We start from the raw sequence: 19492 nt of genomic DNA on the forward strand, positions 1-19492 counted from the left end.
CATCAGGTATTTTTGCTTTTTTTCTGTTAAGTTTGGCTCTAAAATCAGGAAAACTCTGAGAGAAGAAAAGTCATAAGTTGTCTTCCATCTGTTGTCTCAGGATCCAGACTGGCATATTGGAAGAGGGCCCTGGTAAGGCGCTCTAGGAATTGTAATGGGTTCTCATGCTTGTCCTGTATGACTTCTCAGATTTTGTCATGATTTACCACTTTAAGGGTGGCCTTACGAAGTCAGACTAGGGAACAAGTTATAAAATGAACTCTAGCGTGGATGTCCCCTGGAGTATTATAATTCCACCATCACAGACCAAGCACAAACAAAAGGCTCTTCGGAGATGTCAGACTTCAACCTTACCCGACAGAGTTCCACAAGCCCCCGAGGTCTATTTCCTTATTTGGCCACTTTCTTATGCCCAAAACTGCAAGGTCCAGCTATCGGAATTCGTATTTGGGCCACACTAGCTAACTTGTCCATTCAGGACTTACCAACTCACCTTAGCACAGATTTCCCCTTTCTCCTTAAAAACCCACTCCTGAACAGCAAACCAAACCAACCCAACAAACCAACCAACCACCACCACCAACAAAAACACTTGCTGCTTGTAGTCTGCCTTTGCCCAATCCAGAGATAAAGCCCTTGCACCCCCACCCCCATCCTCCATCCCCACCCCCAGTGCTGCTTGCCTCTGGGGTAACCTCCTTTGTGCTAAGAAGTTGGTATCTGGGGCAGGGAAGGGAGCCACCCCTTCAAGGTATCTTATAAACTTGGGGCATGCCCTTGTGAGTCCTGTTACTTTCATGAAGTTCCAGAGCCTCATAAACTTCAGTGAGTTTCCTGAAAGGAATCTCTTTAGCTTCCTGAGTCTTATGCACCCTTACCCTCCTTCCAGGGAGGAATGCTTCATTTTGCAGGGACTGGCCACAAAATCCTCTCCATCTCTTTCTTCAGTTGAGTGGTGCTGGGTTTCATTTCCATAGTCACCTAATTGCTCACACATGTGGCCAGGTTCATCCTAGATCGTGAATAAAGACGTCTTTCTTTCACAGATGTAAACCACAGGAAAGACCAGCAACCGTTGCTGGTGGGTGGTTACTCAGGGTACATCACAGACAGGCACCCTAGAATTCCCAGCTTCTGCCTCTGCCCTCTGACTGATGAAAGGACAAGCTAGAACCAACAGACACCTGAAAGGGCTAGGGCACAAGAGAAAAGGGAAACATGGGACTCAAAAGAACCAGACGAACTAGGACAGGTGACCCACCAACGAACAAATAACTCAAGCATGCCTTTAGAAATTAAAAATACAGTAATTGAAGTTAAAATAAGTGGAAAGATTAAATAGAAAAAATAAATCTAAAAAATAAGAGGGAGGAAGAGATGAGACAGAGGCAGGGGGAGAGCACAACCTTGGCTAACTAATACAGTGGCTTAAAACACTAAATGCTAATTATCTCATACAGATTTTTAAGGTCATCTCGCACCTAGCTACATGGTTCTCTTGGAGACTCTTTGGAATGGTAGTGACGACGTTGGCTCCCTCCCGAGGGTCAGTTCCTGGCTAACTGGCAGAAGTCCTCCACTGTGTGGGTATTTCCAAGAGCTGCCTGTGTGTTCTCCTGACCTGGCAGCTGGTCTCTGCCAGAGAAAGCAATCAGAGAGGGAGCAAAGAGAAAGTCTTCATGCTTTTCCACTATAGTCTGCTACATGTAAAATATCAGGTCTGAACTAGGGAAAAGGGCCTAGGAAGGTTTCACTGTAGAGAGACAGCTCACAGTGGTGAAAGTGTGGTGAGATAGGAGGATAAAGTCCGGAGTCAAATAATCTTGGGTTTGAGTCTTGGCTCCTCTACACACTATTTAACCTCTTCCTTCCCGTGTTTCCTTCTCTGTAGAGTGTGATGTGCCTGCCATTGTACACAGCTCTTTTAAGAGTAAATTATTTAAAGTAACTGTTCATGGAAATGCCAGTAAATCACAGTTGTCATTAATATGGAGAAGGCTTTTGGTAGAGTATGTGGTTTATCCTGCAGCTCTGGCTAAGGTCCAAACCAGAACTCAGAAAGATCCTCTTAACATTCCCAGGAATGGACAGCTAAGTAATCAGAACACAATGCCCTATCTTCTTTTGAATGATGAATGAGCATTTGTGTTTAGTCCAGAGAAATCTGGAATGCATGGTTTTTTTTGGACTTAGAGGAAATGGAGAGCTAAGAAAAGGCTGTTTTGATTTCTAATTTTTTGGAAGCCTTTGCCCAAACCTAGGAAAACAAACAATTAGGAGTCAAAGACAGCTTGAGTTAGTGAGTGCTGAGAAGGGGCATCCTCCATCCCTCCCATGAGACTTCACTAACAGTCTAACAGTACCAGCATCCAGGGGAAAGCAGGATCCATTAAAAACAAACAGACAAACAAAAAACAAAACAAAACAACAACAACAGAAAACATCTCTCTGATCATGGTGGCTCACCTGTAATCCTACATGGGAAGGAAAGAGGAGTTCAAGGCTGGTCTGAGAAGTACATCATGAAGCCCTATTGCAAAAAGCAAAGAATGCATCTCTTATTTATAGCCTACTTGGCTTTTCTAAAATGGGTGCTATAAACACTGTGTGTAGGAGGCTCCTTACTAATCTTATCACCTGTGGCTACAGTTCTGGAAGAAATAAAACTGTGTCAAACCCCTGGCAGTTTGGCATCTGTTTGTCTTAGCATCTAATAGTTCCCTCATTTGGCTCTCCTTACTCTGTCAAACTTCAAATACTTCATTAGAACTGTTCTACAGTAAACATCCCAGAGTCTTTTTTTTTTTAAGTAATGAATGATCGACACCCCACAAAAAGTGCTTTATAACCTTGTGTGGGGGCCCATATTAATTTGAGAGGTTACTGCTCCTACCATTTGCAAAAGTGAGCTCCTGCAGGAATACATCCACACTGATGTTCGCTGACATGCGTCTCCCTTGCTGATGGAGTAGTCACCCATCTGTTCTTCAGTTATACACTGCTCACGTGCCTACCGCGTCACACACCGGCCACAGTACACCATAAAGACAAAACAATCCCTAGCAAAGTGGGGGTCTGGCCAATACAGGCTTCCCATACATTCAGATGGGTTAATCTGCTAGTGTGACATAAAAATACCTTTCCTACGTTGGCTCACAATGATCAGCACTAGCAACTGCTCACAGCATGCACCCACAATTTTGCTTCTAAGAAGAGAACATTTTCTAGCACAAGAACTTTAGACCAGAGTCTTTGAAGTGTAAGACCAAAAATCTGCCTGTAAGCCCCACCTGCCCAAGGTCCAGGCAACTTCCAGGAATTCTGAGAGCTGTAGTTCTTGGAAAATAACAAAGCCACATTGGAAAGTAGGGTGGCCAAATGGTTTTATCCTTCAAAAATCCCTACTCCAAATGTCTTGTCCCCATTCACTGGCAATTCCACAGAGTGTCCTTAACCAAAGTCCATCCTGGACAGTATTTAATTAAACCTTGCTTCAAATTTGGCTCAGAATCATGGAACTGAGTTTTCTCTTTTGAAACTCAGGATTAATAGAAGAAAGTTAAAACCAGCTCCAAACAAACTTTATACAAGTTTATACAAATCCCAGGAGCCCAGTAGTAGAGCAAGCAGGAAGAAGGCTGAGGGAATGCAGAACCCCTTCCCCCCATGAAAAGTGGTGTGCCCAGGCCATGGCCACACGGGTCCTAAAGACTCCAGTGTCTTCTTTTCCACTGGTTGTAAGACAGAGCCTTTTTAAATCTTCATTTGGGATGAAGCTAGAAAATAAACATTTGCAGAGTCGTGTCCATAAAGCTCCCTTAACTTCAAAAGGCTGCAAGGGAACGGCGCCCCTTTGAGTTTCATGTAAAAGAATCAGACACACATGATTCGGATTTCATGAAAATAAACACAACTGCATGGGGGAAAGAGAAGCGGCACCTGAGGGCCAGATGCTCTTGGGTAGGGTGAATTGTTGAGGTGAGAGGAGGGCTCTCAGTCCATCTCATGCAGACCCAGGTTTATTAGCATGGTTTGGGAAGCTTGGCTGGGTTTTTATAGAAACTAGACTCCATTTGCAATTAGAGACATAGAGTCAAAGAGAGGGAGAGGGAGAGAGGACACATGTGAGGGGGTGAGGGGGAAGGATGGAAAATGGGGAAAGAAAGAGAAAGGGGAGGCAGAAAGCAGGAGGGGGAGGGAAAGAAGGAAGGAAAGGGGAAGGAAAGAGAAAGGGGAAAAAGAGAGGGGAGGGAGGGCAAGAGAGGATTGAGTGGGAGAGGATATGGAGAGGAAGGTAAAAGAAGAAGGAAAAGAAGGAGAGGAGGGGAAAACAAGGGAAGGGGAAGGCGTTGTGGATGTTTTGGTTTAGGATGTGTAAACATGTTTTTGTTAAAATTCCAAGTTGGGGATTTTAGTTTGTCCACATCTGTTAAATGTCTTGTGCGGAGTGTGGTCTTTGCTGTGTGGAATTAGTTGAAGTCTGAGGATTTTGAGGGGTATAAGTATGACAGCCCAGAGGAAGAAGGCGCGGCTGCTTGGGGGAGGACTGCTTGCTGCTGGTTTGTCCTGCTGCTTGCTGTATTTGCTGTTTGCTGATTTGCTGGTTACCTGGACTTCTGGATTTCTGGATGACTGATATTGGCCTTGCTCCCAAAAGAATCCAAAACCCCACTCAGTGGGAAGTGGCAGAGAGAACTCTGACCCCTGTCCCTACTAACCTCCTTTCCCTCCTACCCAGTGTTGGGGGGGGTTGGAAGGGAGGTAGAAGTGTTTAATAACCCTAAATAAAGTGCGTTTGTTAAAAAAAAATCAAGGACAACAGGAGAAAAAAGAGGAGAAGGGAAAGAGGAAAGGAGAAAGGAGAGGGATGCAATAAGAAATTGGGTTTATCTCTCAAAGGTGAGGATTATGAACTCTGGACTCCATGTTCAACTAAAGCTTCTATCTCAGTCAGTTTGGAGTACTGTAAACATACTTTAGGCTTGTTGGCTTAGACACCAAATATGTATTTCTCAGAGTACTTGCGGCTGGGGCAGACTTCTTCCTGCTTTGTAGGTGGTTTTCTTCTCATTGGACCTCACAAAGCAAAGACATGAAGGGAGCAAGCTTTCTAGTGTCAGTTATGGGTACCCAATCTCTTCATGGGGGTTCTACTGCCATGACCTCAGCTGATCTTGACTACCTTTATTTCCTAATGCCATCGAATGATGTGTGGGTTTGGGGGAACACAAGCATTCGTGCCTAAGGAACAGGAATGTTCAGTGGTGCTGGGCGGAGGAAGCCTGTGTTACATCCAGTACAACAGTATAGTTTGTGAGCAAAGCCAATGCACATGGCTTGATGCCAATGAGACCTGATGGAGGGAAAGGGTTGAAACTCTAGCACAGGCCATAGACAACCAAAGTTACTTAGGGTTCTGGAGATGACAGAAGGAGAGGTGACATCCCAAGCTGAATGACTGGCGTGACACTTCCCCCTAGAAGCCATGCCTGTACTTCCAATTTCCCACTCCACACAAGAAATGCTACCCCAGAGGACCAGGGCCAATGAAGGCTCCTCTTGACTCTCCCAAATTTTAGTTTTTCTCTGTCTTCCTCTATAAAGGAGTCCTTTATCCTTTAACTTTCTCTGAAGTTCTAAACAGACATGTGTAGTTCCAGAAACAGCATAGTAGTCCTATGTAGACTTTGATAACACTGCCCAAGCCATGACTCCAGCATCTTGACTGTTTGGAAGTGTTCCATTGTGGGCCTCCAGGTATCAACGGCTCCATGTACCCATGAGTCAAGAAAGATGGCTGCCTGGCCCTTGGCAAGCTGTGTGAAAGCAGCTCACACAGAAGCCCCCAACTGATGACTCTTGGGAGCCAGTATGGTCAAGCCTAGCGCTCCCAGCCCTCTGCACGGATACTCCCCAGAGGTCCCCCATGGTGTAGTACACCAGTTGTCTATCGTATCAGTTACTTGTACAGCCCTGTGACCAAATTACCTGAGAACAATTGAAAGGAGAGATTCGTTACTTTGGGTATTGGATTTGGAGACATGAGTCCATCATAGTAAGAAAGGTGTGTCAGAGTTGAGTAGTTCACATTGTGGCAAACAGGAAGTCAAGAAAGGGAGATATCTCCTTCATTCTAGTCCATTCTGTCTGGCAGCCCAGCCGGCCTGATGGCACCATCACCTCAGGTGACCTTCGCTAGAAACACACATACACACCCAGAGGTGGGCCTCTCTCATCTCCTAGGTGATTCTAAGTCCAGTCAAGTTATCTATGGACTATCAAGTCTAATATGAGAAATGAATTAATAACAGGCTTCCTATCATGGGTCCTTCTCCTACCGAGCCTTTTGGAGAAACTCACAGTCAAACAGATACGCAAGGGTCAGCAAGATGGCTCAGCAGGCAGAGGTGCCTCTGGGCTAAGCCTGACATCCTGAGCTTGATCCCGGGACACATGTGGTGGAAGGACAGAAGAAGGAGCCTGCTGACTTTCATACACATGCCCTGCCCTCCCTCAAAATAAGTAAATATGTTTAAAAAAATACTCAAGTGCTAAGCTAACTTTTCATACTTGAACGGCCACCTCTCTTCATAATTTTAGGTAAGAAGATATAAAAGCTCAGTTTTAGGAAGTTTGGGGTACATTTTCAAAGTTCTAAACAGATGCAAAAAGGACGAAATACACCCTAGCAACAAGCTCTTAAGTTCTAAACGAAAGAACCTGGGCTAGGTTGGGTGTGACAGTGACAACCTCACAGACGGCTGTCCCCACACTCATCCCCTCTGCCTGTCACCCTAGCCTCATCTGTTTATAGGGGAGGCCAACTGAGCAAGTCAAAAGTAAAATGGAGTCTCCTGACAGCTCCATGTGAGCTCGTGGGTGGTCTGAGAGCTGGGCTTAAAGCCATGGCTCAGGTCATGCTTGAATTTAAGATTGATTGCATCTGAGCCATTTTCTTTAGCCAAAATTTTCCATTGACCAAAATTTGCTTTCAGATGTTAACTTTCTAGAAAGAGACAGTAAAAAATTATTCTTCTCCCACTTCAAATTTTAAATTTATTTGGTAGTATGGTATGTGTGTGTATGCATTGTAATAAAAGCCATAATTTTTAGTAAACAAGTCAATGAGAGAAAACAAAGAGAGCACACCAAACTAATGGGAAATCTAGCAAGAACTGCCCTTGGGTATGGATTTCTGGGCCAACAGGAGTAATTTCTGTGATGTGGGCTTGCCTCAGTGAGGGCCCCATTCATTCCTATCTTTGTCAATTGCTTCCCTGCCCCATATTACCTTATAAACCAGAATGGGAGGTCAGGAGGTTGTATTTACTGCCTGATGCTTTATTTGCAAAAACTCTTAGTCACTGGGAGGCTTGCAAAGCCATCTGGATGACACAGGTGCTCTAGCCCAGCTGCTACCAAACACTTTTCAAACTCATCTTCTCCAACCTGTCTCCGGACACTGGTAAGTGTGAGCCTTCGCAGTCCCTGCACACTCCATTAGTCCCTCTGCAAGTCAGAAAAACAAGTGAGCAGTCATTCTACATAAGTTTGCCCTTTCGAGAACCAGGCTATTTTCATTTTGTTTCAAAACTGAGACCCCAGTCCTAAGGGATCAGCCATAAACACATTTAAATAAGAGCAACACTAATTTAAAAAACATATAAAGAGAATACATATGGGATATATCTATATCTATATCTATATCTATATCTATATCTATATCTATATCTATATCTGCATCTATATCTATATATGTCTGTCTGTCTAGAGAGAGAGAGAGAGAGAGAAAGGGAGGGAGAGAGAGAGAGAGAAAACACCTCCATCTTCACAGTCTCTGCAAGGTTCTTCCCAGGAATTATAACTGGATGTGGGACTAGTTCCAAATGGGAAGAGTGGAAACAGAGGCCCGGAATTCTCGCACCCACTTTTCACTAGCGTGTTCTCCTCCCCTCTGTTCTCATAGCAACATCGCTTGCTTCTGCTGAGCTTCTCTAGGCCCTCTGTGCTCTTGGTGTTGTCTGGAGGCCGAGGCCAGACCACAAACAAAACACGTTTGCTGAGCGATCATTGTGTGTGAAGCAACAGAAATTCTGTTCGTTGTGTTGATTTTGCTTTTGCCCAGGAGGGCCTGAGTTCTCCTGAAGTATCCTGAAGATGGATACTGACCTTTATGACCTTTCCAAATATGAAGCAGGTTGAAGCTTCCTGAGAGCTCATGTGTTTCATGCCTCTTCCACTTCTTTGATCTGGAGATGTTCCATGAGGTTTCAGAGCCATGGTTACCTTTGTGTTTGTTACAGAGAAATGAAGCCCAAGAAAGAACAGGCTTGGTCGGGTTCACGCAGTCATGTTGGAGAGGAATGTGTGTCTTCTGCCTCTTATTTTCCACTGTAAGATACTGTCTTTCCGAAATGACGTCACCAAGCCTGTGCACTCAGCACCTGGGAGGCTGACGTAAGAGGATTGTGAGTTTTAGGTCAGCCTGGGCTAAGTGAACATTCTGTCTCAAAGGCTCAATAAAATATGATACAATAAAACAAAGTGCTGATAAAGGCTAGTGGGAAGTACATGATTTATTTTATTGACATTAGTCTCAAAGATGAGAGCTATGTGTGGACTCAGGAAAACCCTTGAAATTCCATGCATCTTTGCCTGGTATTCTGAGCACAAAACTTCTCTAAATTCCTAAAATTTTCTGATGCATGGCATGACCATCGTGCACTTAAAGATAGTATTGTTAGGGCAAAAGAACAGCTCAGTCGTTCAGAGCACCTGCTGCTTCTTCAGAAGATTTGAGTTGGAATCTGAGGAGCCTCATGGTGTCTCACCACCATCCATAATTCTGGTCCCAGAGGATCTGATGCTCTCTTCTGACCTCTGCAGGCACCGGGCACAGACATGGTGAGCATCCATATGTATAGGCCAAAACACTCACATATCAAATTTCTTTAAAAGAAAAAAAATTAAAATAAAAATAGCATTGCCTTATAAGTTGGCTTAAAAAATAGGCTTAGCCAAGGACCTTGTGTGTTGGCATGTGGGGTGTGCTGGACACAGTAGTCTCTGACTCCTTGGCCAAAATTTCTAATTCTTTAGTTGGCACTGGAGAATTTTTAAAAACTTTCTGTTGGTTTTTTGTGAATTTTACATCAAGCGCTTCAATCCCACTCATGTTCCTCTCCCGAAGTACCTGCCCTCCACCCTTGAAACCCCACCACCACAAACAGAGGGGAAAAAAATCTTATTGTGGAAGCTGTAGTGTGTCACAGTGTGTCCCACAGTATACCCTTTTGTCCACACTTCTTTCACTGCAATGAGTTGTTGGTCTGGTAGGAGGCCTCTGGCTTCTGCTACTCTATCAATACTGCAGCCTCACTGGGACTCCTCTCGGATATTGTGTTGTCCTGTGTCATGGAGATCCTATAGTTTTTGATCTGTAGAAACAGCCCCTTCATGTACTCCAGCAGGTCATTGATGGGATAGATGTTGGGGTAGGCCAGTTCAAAGCCCTGGGTCTGGGCTGCGAGGTCCGTGAGCTGGTCAGCCCACTAGCTGCTCTCATGCCCTTGGCCGGCTCACCAGCAACACCCCTGTCCCCACAGCCAGGGTCTGCTCTTCTGTGCTGTTCAGCTGAGGTGCAGGGCCAGCTTTCCTGCTCTCATACTTTGTCAGGGCCAGCTTTCCCACCTGCCACTGGTGGTGAGGGCATGAGGGAGGGGAGGGGAATCTTTTCCTCACTGACACCACCACACAGCAGATGAGTGGCTGAGCCTGCTCTCCCACACTCACACCCCCAGGGCCAGCTCACCCACACCCCAGCCGCCAGGGACAGCTCTGCTGTGCTGTACATGCAAGGTGCAGGGCCTGCCCTCCTGAGTAGTGTAGCTGGTGAGGGGCAGGGGTAGCCATTGGAGAATCTCTTTTTCTTTGAAGATTTATTCATTTATACAGATGAACAGTCTCTTTGCATGTATGCCTGTAGATGGCTGTGAGCCACCGTGTGGTGGCTGGGAATTGAACTCAGGACCTCTGGAGGAGCAGACAGTGCTCTTCACCACTGAGCCATCTCTCTAGCTCCCCCACTGGAGAATCTCAGTTAAGCATTTCTTCTGCAGGTGAGTTCAGGTCACACTTTAAATTCATGTAGACAATTTATAAATTGTACTTTGTATCAACCAAAACTCAGGACATGTATTTGAGTGCCAGACCTGGAGTCCAAACCTCACCACAGCTTCAGCTTCAGTAAGTGCTGAAACAATTTAGGTTAAAAAAAAATCACCACGAAGTTCCTGTTTATTCTGGAAGAGACAGCAGGAAACCAAAGGGGCTGTTGGGTGTCACTACTGACAGCGGTGACTCCTGCCCATGGACATAATTCCAGCCTCTGCAAATGACAGGTTTTACAGTGAGCGAGGGGTAGGAGACGGGGCAGGGTGTGGATCATAGAACTCTGTGATCATCCTCAGGATTCTGAGGAAAGCTCTAGGGAATGACCACCTTGGGGAAGTCTGAGGCAGCCAGTCATACCTCCTCTTTGCTGTTCTTTCGGAAGTCTCTGTGCTAACTTTGAGGGAGCAACAGGCACCAATAGTAGCCTCATCATTTCTTGTGCCGAATGCCTGAGAGGAGCGGTTGAAAGGACAGAAGGTTTGTGCTAGCCCTGTTGCTGTCAGGCTGTGCTAAGACCAAACATCCTGGTGTCAGAAGTATGGAATGGAAGAGCTCACTTCATGGTGGCCAGGAAGAGGGGGAGGGGAGGACACACCCTCAGTCTGTGCCCTCTGGTCTGTCTAAGTTTCCACACTTCCCGATAATGCTGACAAGTTACGAACCCGTCAGTAGACCAGTGCACTGAGGAGATCAGCACCCACATGACCCCATCACCTCTTGGTGATTAGATCTACCAGACAGGGACCGAGGCTCAGCACATGGTCCTTTCTGGGGCACTTCATACCCAACTCACCGTGCAGAAACCATCTCACTGTTCTTTTATTTCCTGTTAAAAAATTATTACGTTCACTTATTTATCTTATGCAGGGGCATATTTGTGGCTGTGGGGCAGGTATGCTGCCCCACATTTGTGAAGGTCACTGAATAGTTGGTGGGGATCACTCCTTCCCTTCCTCTCTGTAGATCCTGGTGAGCCTGACCTCCTGTTATTAGGCATGGTGGGGCGCCTTTCCCCGGAGGACCATCTCGTTGGACCCTCAGTGAACTCCTTCAATAGAGAGTGAGCGGAGGGCTTGGCCTTTGAGGTTATGTGACTGTGGGGTTTCCCATGTCTCGTGCACAAACTGGGAAAATCGCCACTCTACCTACATGTGCAGTTATTAAATAAATGAAATAAAATATTGATTTTATAAATTGTATACATGGAGAAATATTAGATAAATATATAGTATTAGATAAGTATATAGAAAAGTATATAGTTATTTCTTGAGTCAATATGGAGATAGAATAAAAATTGTGCCTCAATTTCTTCATTCTCTCATTCACAACATATTCACAAAATATTTGATGTAATTCTTTGTCTGAATGTTTTTGTTTTTCAAAATCCAGATGTTAAGATGATGATTCATCGAGTAACTGTATCTAAGGCAGGCTGAAATTAAGGAGATGATTAAGGGGATGGGGTGCTCATACATGGGATTAATGCCTTCATGAAAGTGATTCAAAGACACTCATTCATCTCATCTCTCATGTGAAGATGGAGGTGAGCAGATGCCATCTACCAACTAGGAAGTGAGTCTTTAGGATAAGAATCAACCATTATCTTCATCTTTGGATGCCCAGGATCTGGAACTTTAAGGAATACATTTCTGTTGTTTAAGAACTACCAAAACCATAGTGTTTTGTTATAACAACTTGAGGGGCCGGAGCCAGGCATCTCTCTCACACTGTATACTGTCTTCCAGGACAAGTGTCTCTGTGCTCAGCTCCAGACTCCAGTCTCTGGGCACACGTAACTTACTTGGCTCTCCAGTTTTAGGAAAGAAGATTTCTGGGAGGGAGAGATTTTTTTCTTTGAAACAAGATTCATTTACATTTTTATCCATTCATCTGTTTATAGATGGGCAATGGATATATCAGAATATATAATAAGTAACTGGAAATCCATAATTCTCTCATCATTCACTCATAATCCAGAGTGCAAGGGACATATAGAATCTATAGTTTCATCCCTGCAAGTAATTAATCAGCAGTATAAAGAGTCAGTCTTACCTCCTCCCTTTCCCAAGTAGTTTGACAAAAGTTTAGTTTAATTAAAAACATTATTTTTCATCCTTATTTGACTTTGAACTTTGGACTAAGAGCCATAAGATGTGTCAGACTTTCCAAAGAAACTGGGCTTGAATGTCCTACCATGTGATGAAGGCTGTTTATTTCTGTTGTGCTTTTGGCCTGGGGCTCTGTAACCCTCCAGACACACAGTGATCTCTCTTTGAAGAAGCCTTCAAAAACGAGGGAAAGTAGCTCATTCCATTGCAGAGATATCTCTTCTACAGTCATATGCTTTGGATTTCTGTGGTCAGTCTGTTGTGTTGTGCTGTTGTTTGATGCTGTAGATGTTTACAATTTTTAAAATTCTTTTTTTCAGTTTTAATTGGCCTAGTTTTTAATATAATTTTTTATTTATTACAACTTATTCAATTTGTATCCCAGCTGTAGCCCCACCCTCATCCCCTCCCAATCTTGCCCTCCCTCCCTCCCTCCTTCCAACCGCCTTTCTAAATCCACTGATGGTGGGGTGGGGTCTCCTCCCCTTCCATCTGACCCTAGCCTATCAGGTCTCATCAGGACTGTCTTTCATAGTCTTCCTCTGTGGCCTGGTCAGGATGCTCCCCCCTCAGGGGAGGTGATTAAAGAGCCAGCCACTGAATTCATGTCAGAGACAGCCCCTGTTCCCCTTACTAGGGCGCCCATTTGGAGACTGAACTGCCATGGGCTACCTCTGTGCAGGGGTTCAAGGTTATCTCCATGAATGTTCTTTGGTTGGAGTATTAGTCCCAAAAAAGACTTCTAGGCCCAGATTTTTTGGTTCTGTTGTTCTCCTTGTGGAGATCCAGACCCTTCCAGATCTTTCTATCTCTCCCCTCCCCTGCACTCAGCATCTGTTTTAATACCCTGCTGGGTAGAGCCTTTCAGAGGCCCTCTGTGGTAGGCTCCTGTCTTGTTCCTTGTTTTCACATTCTTCTGATGTCTATCCCATTTGCCTTTCTGATGAATACTGAGCATCTTATCCAGGGTCCTCCTTCTGGATATCTCATAAGCAGTCATTTTTTACTAAGCATAGACTTTCAATACAGTGCATATACAGGTATACACAAGCTGTGGCATGTGAGTAAAAGTTAGATGACAAAGGAGGTTAGAGATCAACAGCCAAAAACTCTTTACAGTGAGTATGACCTTCTGCCATACTCACTGTAACTGATGTACATTCATGGAGAAACTTTCTTGTTAGTGGTATTCTGATGAAAAATAGGGGGTACCATACTTTATAGGGTGTAATCCTGTTGACCTTGATTTAAAAAAAAAAACTTGCTTTATTTAGGGTTATTAAACACTTCTACTTCCCTTCCACCCCCCCCAACACCAAGTAGGAGGGAAAGAAGGTTAGTGGGGACAGAGGGCAGAGTTCTCTCTGCTACTTCTTTATGGGTAGGGTCTAAGGATTCTTTTGGGAGGCAATACCAATATCAGTCATCCAGAAGTCCATGCTACCATCTAACCAGCAAACAGCAAATGTAGAGCAGGATGAACCAGAAGCAAGCAGTCCTCCTCCAAGCATCCGCGCCTCCTTCCTCTGGGCTGTCATATTTATACCCCTCAAAGTCCTCAGAATTAACTAATTCCATGTGGCAAAGACCATGCTCTGCACAGGACACTTAACAGGTGTGGAAAAACTAAATTTCCAAACTTGGAATTTTATCAAAAACATATCATAAACCAAAACATTCACAACATAATCCTAGGCCCCCCTCCCCCATCATATCCTCCTATACTGATGTCCTGCCTTCCACAGACCTAGAAATCATGGAGCCAATGACCATTGACTAAAACCTCTGAAATTGTGAACTCAGACTAGTCATTCCTCCCTTGGCTTGTTCTTAGGTACTTTTTACAGCAACGAGCTAAAGAACACATTGCATGTGGGTGGAGAGGAGCAGGTGCAGGGTGATAAGACCGCCCTTGGGGTGAATGTGTGTGGAAGGGAAGAAAGCAAGATTGCCATGATCTGATGCCAGACAGAAATAACTGAAGAATTTATCCTGGCTCACAGTTTCAGAGGGTTCAGCCTGGGCTGCTTGGTCCTGTGATCATCTCGGGGAAAATATTATGGTGGTAAGAACACGTGGTGGAAGAGCCTATTCACAGTGGGCAGGAAGCACTGGGAAAGAAAAGGCTGGGGGGGAGGCTGGGGGCCTGGGGACAACAACACCCCAAAGAATTGTTTCTTCCAGGCAGGTCCTTTCTCCTATCTTTCCCACAACTTCCCCAATAGAGCAAGACCAGGTGAGGATACACATACCCAAAACACCAAGCTATAACGGGCATTTCATGTTTAAACCATAACACCGACAATCATGCTTTGGGTATATTTGAACTGGCAGGTCAGTCGATGTTGGCAGGTGTCATTCCAGCTCTCGGCTGAGTCTCAGCTACATGTGAGGACAAAATGGCAACCACAGGAGGGACATTGTGAAGAGGAAGCAGAAAGAGGACAGCTGAGAAACAGCATCTTTTGGACATGACAGGGCAGTGTACACATGAGCTCATAGAAGCTGTGGTTGCCTGGCCAAGACCAAGCTAGTTAAAATTCCAGCATGGATGGGGAGGAATCCAAAGCCTTGCCTGTAGCTGAGGAGATATTGGTCATTGATGGCTTCTAGGAGGGGGGTCAGTTTTTTTCAAGAATGTGGCCACTGGTACACTGTTCATGCTCTAGTGGATGGCTCAATTCCCATGCCCATATGGTGTGTGAAGACCATGAATTTGGGATGATGAGCTTTGTGGTACAAGGTCTAGGAAGATTGGAGAGTGGGTAGTAGGTGGTTATAATCAAAGTACATTACATACATCTATGAAATTATCAAGGAATAACTGATATATTTTTTAAAAATATGGCAACTACAAATAATAGTTCAAATCTGGACAGTCAGTGGCCTTAGGTTTCAGGGCAGTGAAAAGTTTGAGGCACAATCTCAGAAGTCTAGAGAGAATTTTGAATCTTTTAACTTTAAAAAATGTATATATTTATATATGTATATATGTATGTATGTATTGGTGTATGATTTGTGTGCATTTATTAGGTGTTCATGTGTATAGTCATATGTATGCCACAGTGTGTAGAAGTCAAAGGACAAACTTAGGTGTTGGTTCTTGTCCTCTATATTGTTTGAGGCATAGTCTCTCATTGTTTACCCCGGCATTCACCAGGTTAGCTGGCTGGTAGGTTAGCTGGGATTCTTTTGTGTCCACCTCCCATCTCACTGTAGGAGCACTGGAGTCACACACACACACACACACACACATACACACGTTACCTCACTTAGCTTTTCCACGGGCTCTGAGGATTCAAACGTAGGCCCTCACCCTTGCACAGTAGACACCCTGGTTACTTTTTATTAGTTCTGGTTGGGTCCCATGACTATTCTACCAATGATAGCCAAATTCAGTTGACCGATGGACAGTGGCATGAGTCACACAGGAGCCTAAGGAGCCACAGCCTCTTCGGAGCAGGACAGGATCCCTTGAGGAGGAGGTTGGGACACACAATGAACTCTAGGCAGCAGAATCAGATGTTTCTCTGGTTGTGCTGTTGTCATTTCATGGTGGCATTGCTGGGAAATCAGCTAAGAACAAATTCAGCAGCTCGTACACCCAAGAGAAGAGACACATTCATTTAAAGCCTTCTTTCTCTAAATAGAATGCAGTTTAGACCACTGAAGGCAGATGCTTGTTTAGTCTGCACTGTGAACTCTACAGCCGAGAGAAATGCGGCCGTCCCTCCATCTGCTGATTCCTGTGGGCTTAGCAATTTCCACTAAAGAGAATCTGGGGTAGGGGCGTTTAAGATGGAGTAATGAGCATGTTAAGGAGGAGGCGAAAGGGTGGTGTTGTTCCATGTTCCTGAAAATCAGAGTGATAAAAATCAAGCAGTCTAGCTGGGCTCGGTGAGCAGGGTGGGGAGGGTGGCTCACACCTTTAATCCTAGTGCTTGCTGGCAGAGGCAGGCAGTTCTCCGAGTTCAAGGCCACTTGGTCTACAGGGCAAGTTCCAGGACAGCCAGGAATACACAGAGAAACCACGTCTTGAACAAACAAGCAAAACAAGAAATAGTGAACAGTCTCACTGGTGATAAGGGAGAAAGAATTGTTTCATCTATGAAACGACTGGGTAACTTTGGCATCTCGAAAGATTTTTTTTTCCCAAGGGCTTTATAAGATGACTCTTCATGTTTTCATCATGTACCATTCTGTTGGGCCTTGGGAAACAAGAATTCGTGTGCTGTGTCGAATTGCTGTGTATTGGTGGGATTGTTTTGTATAATCTGCATGACATTTGCTTCGTTGTTAATTCGCTCCCTTTATAGAAAGAAAAAGGCACATTGTTTCATTCAGATTTCTTGTAACATGAATTTGAGGTAACTGGGTGGGGGTCTTGTATGCTGAAGTTACCCCTTCCATGCTATTTTATGGGTTTTTAAAGTTGGACAAATTGAGGGATCTGATCTCCAACAAGGAACCTTTGAAGATGTTATTGGACTTTTGGAGAAACATTTGTTTTTGTTACAGATGACATCAATTTCTTTTTGAGCCAATTCTGATGGTAATTTAATGACACTAGTTTTTTTTTAAATTAGAAAGCACTTTTTTGTTTGTTTTATTTTTATTTTTTTGGTTTTGTTTTGCCTTACTAACTGAGCTTGAGAGCCTGTTGAGGTTCTCACCCAAGTGAGATATTACTTAGAGACTAGCCAACTCAGGACACATTGGGAGTGTTTTGATGACGTGTGGAATCAGTTTTTGAGTTCCGTGGTTGCACTCCAGCTGTATAGTAGACCTGATTATCATACGTAGAACTTTATATTCACACGCTTCATTCACTGGGCTAAATTCTCCAAAAGAACAATGAACGCAGATGAAGAGTGCCAGGCCAGGAAGGAGGCTGAGGAGGCAGCTTCCCCACAGTGTAGCCTAGGTCCTGCTTAGAGATCTGGATAAAGGACTCACACAAATTCATCTTTCTGACAAAGCTAGAGTGGAACCCCTTAATGTTCTTTTCATTCATCTCCTTACTTGTAGCAGGTTCTAGTGGCTGTTTTCATTAAAAATTTAAAAAAATCAGTTCTTGGGGCCAAGAAGATGGCTCAATGAAGAAAGCATGAGGACCTGAGTTTGGATCCCCAGCATCCATATAAAAAGCACCGAGTTCGACATTGCACACCTGCTAGCTTATCTCTGGGAAGGCAGAGGCAGGAGGATTTCTGTACTTGTTTGGCTGGTCTTGCTGAAGTGGTGAGTTTCAGGTTCAGTGAGAAACCCTGCCTCAACAAATGAAGCAGAAAACGATGAAGGAGTGTGCGTGCCGTCAACCTCTGGCCTCCACACGCACGTATGTGCATTCTCCACACACACACCACATAACACGTGCACCTAATGTTTCCAATGTCAGGTGCCATGCCTCTGCAGTGAGATACCATCTCACCTCAGTGTGGCTGTTACATATTTTCAAAAATGTGGAGGAAAAGAACTCATACGCTAGTGCTGGGAATGCAAGCCAATTCAACGGTTATGGAGAACAGTATGTATGTGCCTCTAAAAAAGAAACTCAAAAACAGAGCTGTAATTCACTATTTAACTGCTAGTTACATAGCCCAAAGAGATGAAATTAGCATACCCCAAACATACCTGCACAGCTGTGTTATGTGACACTATTCTCAGGAGCTAGAGCCCCAGCCCGAGGGCCTGCCAATGGGTGAATGCTGAAGAAAATGTGAGTCATAAACAATAAAATGGCATTCATCCATACATATGCTGTCCTGCCATCTGCTACAAGGTAGCTAGGTAGAAAGGACTATATTATGCCACATATTTCTTCTCCTATCTGGAAGCTAAAATGTCGGCTCCATGTAGAACATTGACTATTAGAGGTATGGAATGATTAGGAAGTGTGGATAAATGGAGATTGGATTTGATTAGAACACACTGAACAGCATTGATACACATTAATCAAAATTAAGCATAATCAGTAACTGACATTATATCAGCATTCAGAGAGGATTATGTATCCCTATTTCCCAGGCCCCCCTCCCCCCAAAATAATAACTGTTATAACTTTGCAAAGGTTTGTAGGGCCAGCGCCAAGCATTAGAAAAGATAGAGCCTACTTTTCTCTGTCCCACTGTACTGCCTGAATTACTATCCATGGAGAAACCTCTGCCTCCTTCATCTAGGTAGTTGGTACCATGAATGCATTCGTCAGAGGGACCCGTGAATTGCACTGCTCTAAGGATGCCATTCAAAGACTCTCTAGTATTGATGGCACCCAGAAAGGTGTAGCCTAGCACCATCAAAGTTCCTCCTTAACAGCTGTTGCTCATCCAAAACGTCAGTTCCTGAGGCTGGGGAGACAGCTCAGTGGTTACAGTGCTTGCCGCAAGCATGAACGGTGTTTAAGCCACAGGACCTACGCAAAACAGCCAGTGTGGTGGCGTGTGCTTGTCGTGTGCTGGAGAGGTGGAGACAGGCAGATCCCTGGGGCTAGCTGGCCAGCAGCATAGCTTAGTCGGCAAGCTCCAGGTCAATGAGAGATTCTTCCTCAAAAGCCAAGGGTTAGCCCTGGAAGAACGACATCCAAGGTTGACCTCTGGCCTCCGTGTACTCTCACCCATACAAGTACATGTACATCTTCACCTACACCCATAAATACAGCCAGATATACACAGAGACACAGAGGAACACACACATTCCAAACCTCAGCTTTTCCCCTACTCACTTTGGGTTTTTTGAGACAGGGTCTCTCTATGTAGTCCTGGCTGTCCTAAAGCTCACTACAGACCAGGTTGACCTTGAACTCACAGAGATCCGCCTGCCTCTGCCTGCTCAGTTTCTGGGATTAAAGGCATGTGCCTCTATGACTGGCTCAAATGTCCATTTTTTAATGATTTATTTTAAATGTTTCTACTTTTAATTTCATATGAATTCAGATTTACAGAAACATGTCACTGTAAGTTAATGCTTATTTTTACACTCTCTTCTTGTTTTTGGGGCTGTAATTTAGGGAGAAGAATTCCATCAAGAGCCCCAGTGCCTTGAGCAGGAACAGAAGACGCTGTCAGGTAGAGTACGGGTCAGTGTGGCTTATCTCTGGCTGGCTGCAGTTATTCACCGCTGGGCTTAACTCTTTGGAAAGATTTGCAGATGACAGAGGCCAGTCTGCCTGTTAACGATGATCGGAAACATGGCTAGAAGTGTCACTGGTGATG

The 19492-nt window shown here is 44.5% G+C and overlaps 1 protein-coding gene across 1 annotated transcript in view; it reads left to right on the top strand.

The window, feature by feature from the left end:
- Positions 1-19492, top strand: part of Fam107b (family with sequence similarity 107 member B) — a 198172-nt gene that overhangs the window by 56611 nt on the left and 122069 nt on the right. Inside the window, exon 2 of the mRNA XM_021647494.1 lies at positions 19288-19345. Within this exon, the coding sequence (XP_021503169.1) occupies positions 19288-19345 (58 nt within the window). The remainder of the gene's footprint in view (positions 1-19287; positions 19346-19492) is intronic.

This window comes from Meriones unguiculatus, chromosome 19 (genome assembly GCF_030254825.1).
Source record: "Meriones unguiculatus strain TT.TT164.6M chromosome 19, Bangor_MerUng_6.1, whole genome shotgun sequence".
NCBI lineage: Eukaryota > Metazoa > Chordata > Mammalia > Rodentia > Muridae > Meriones > Meriones unguiculatus.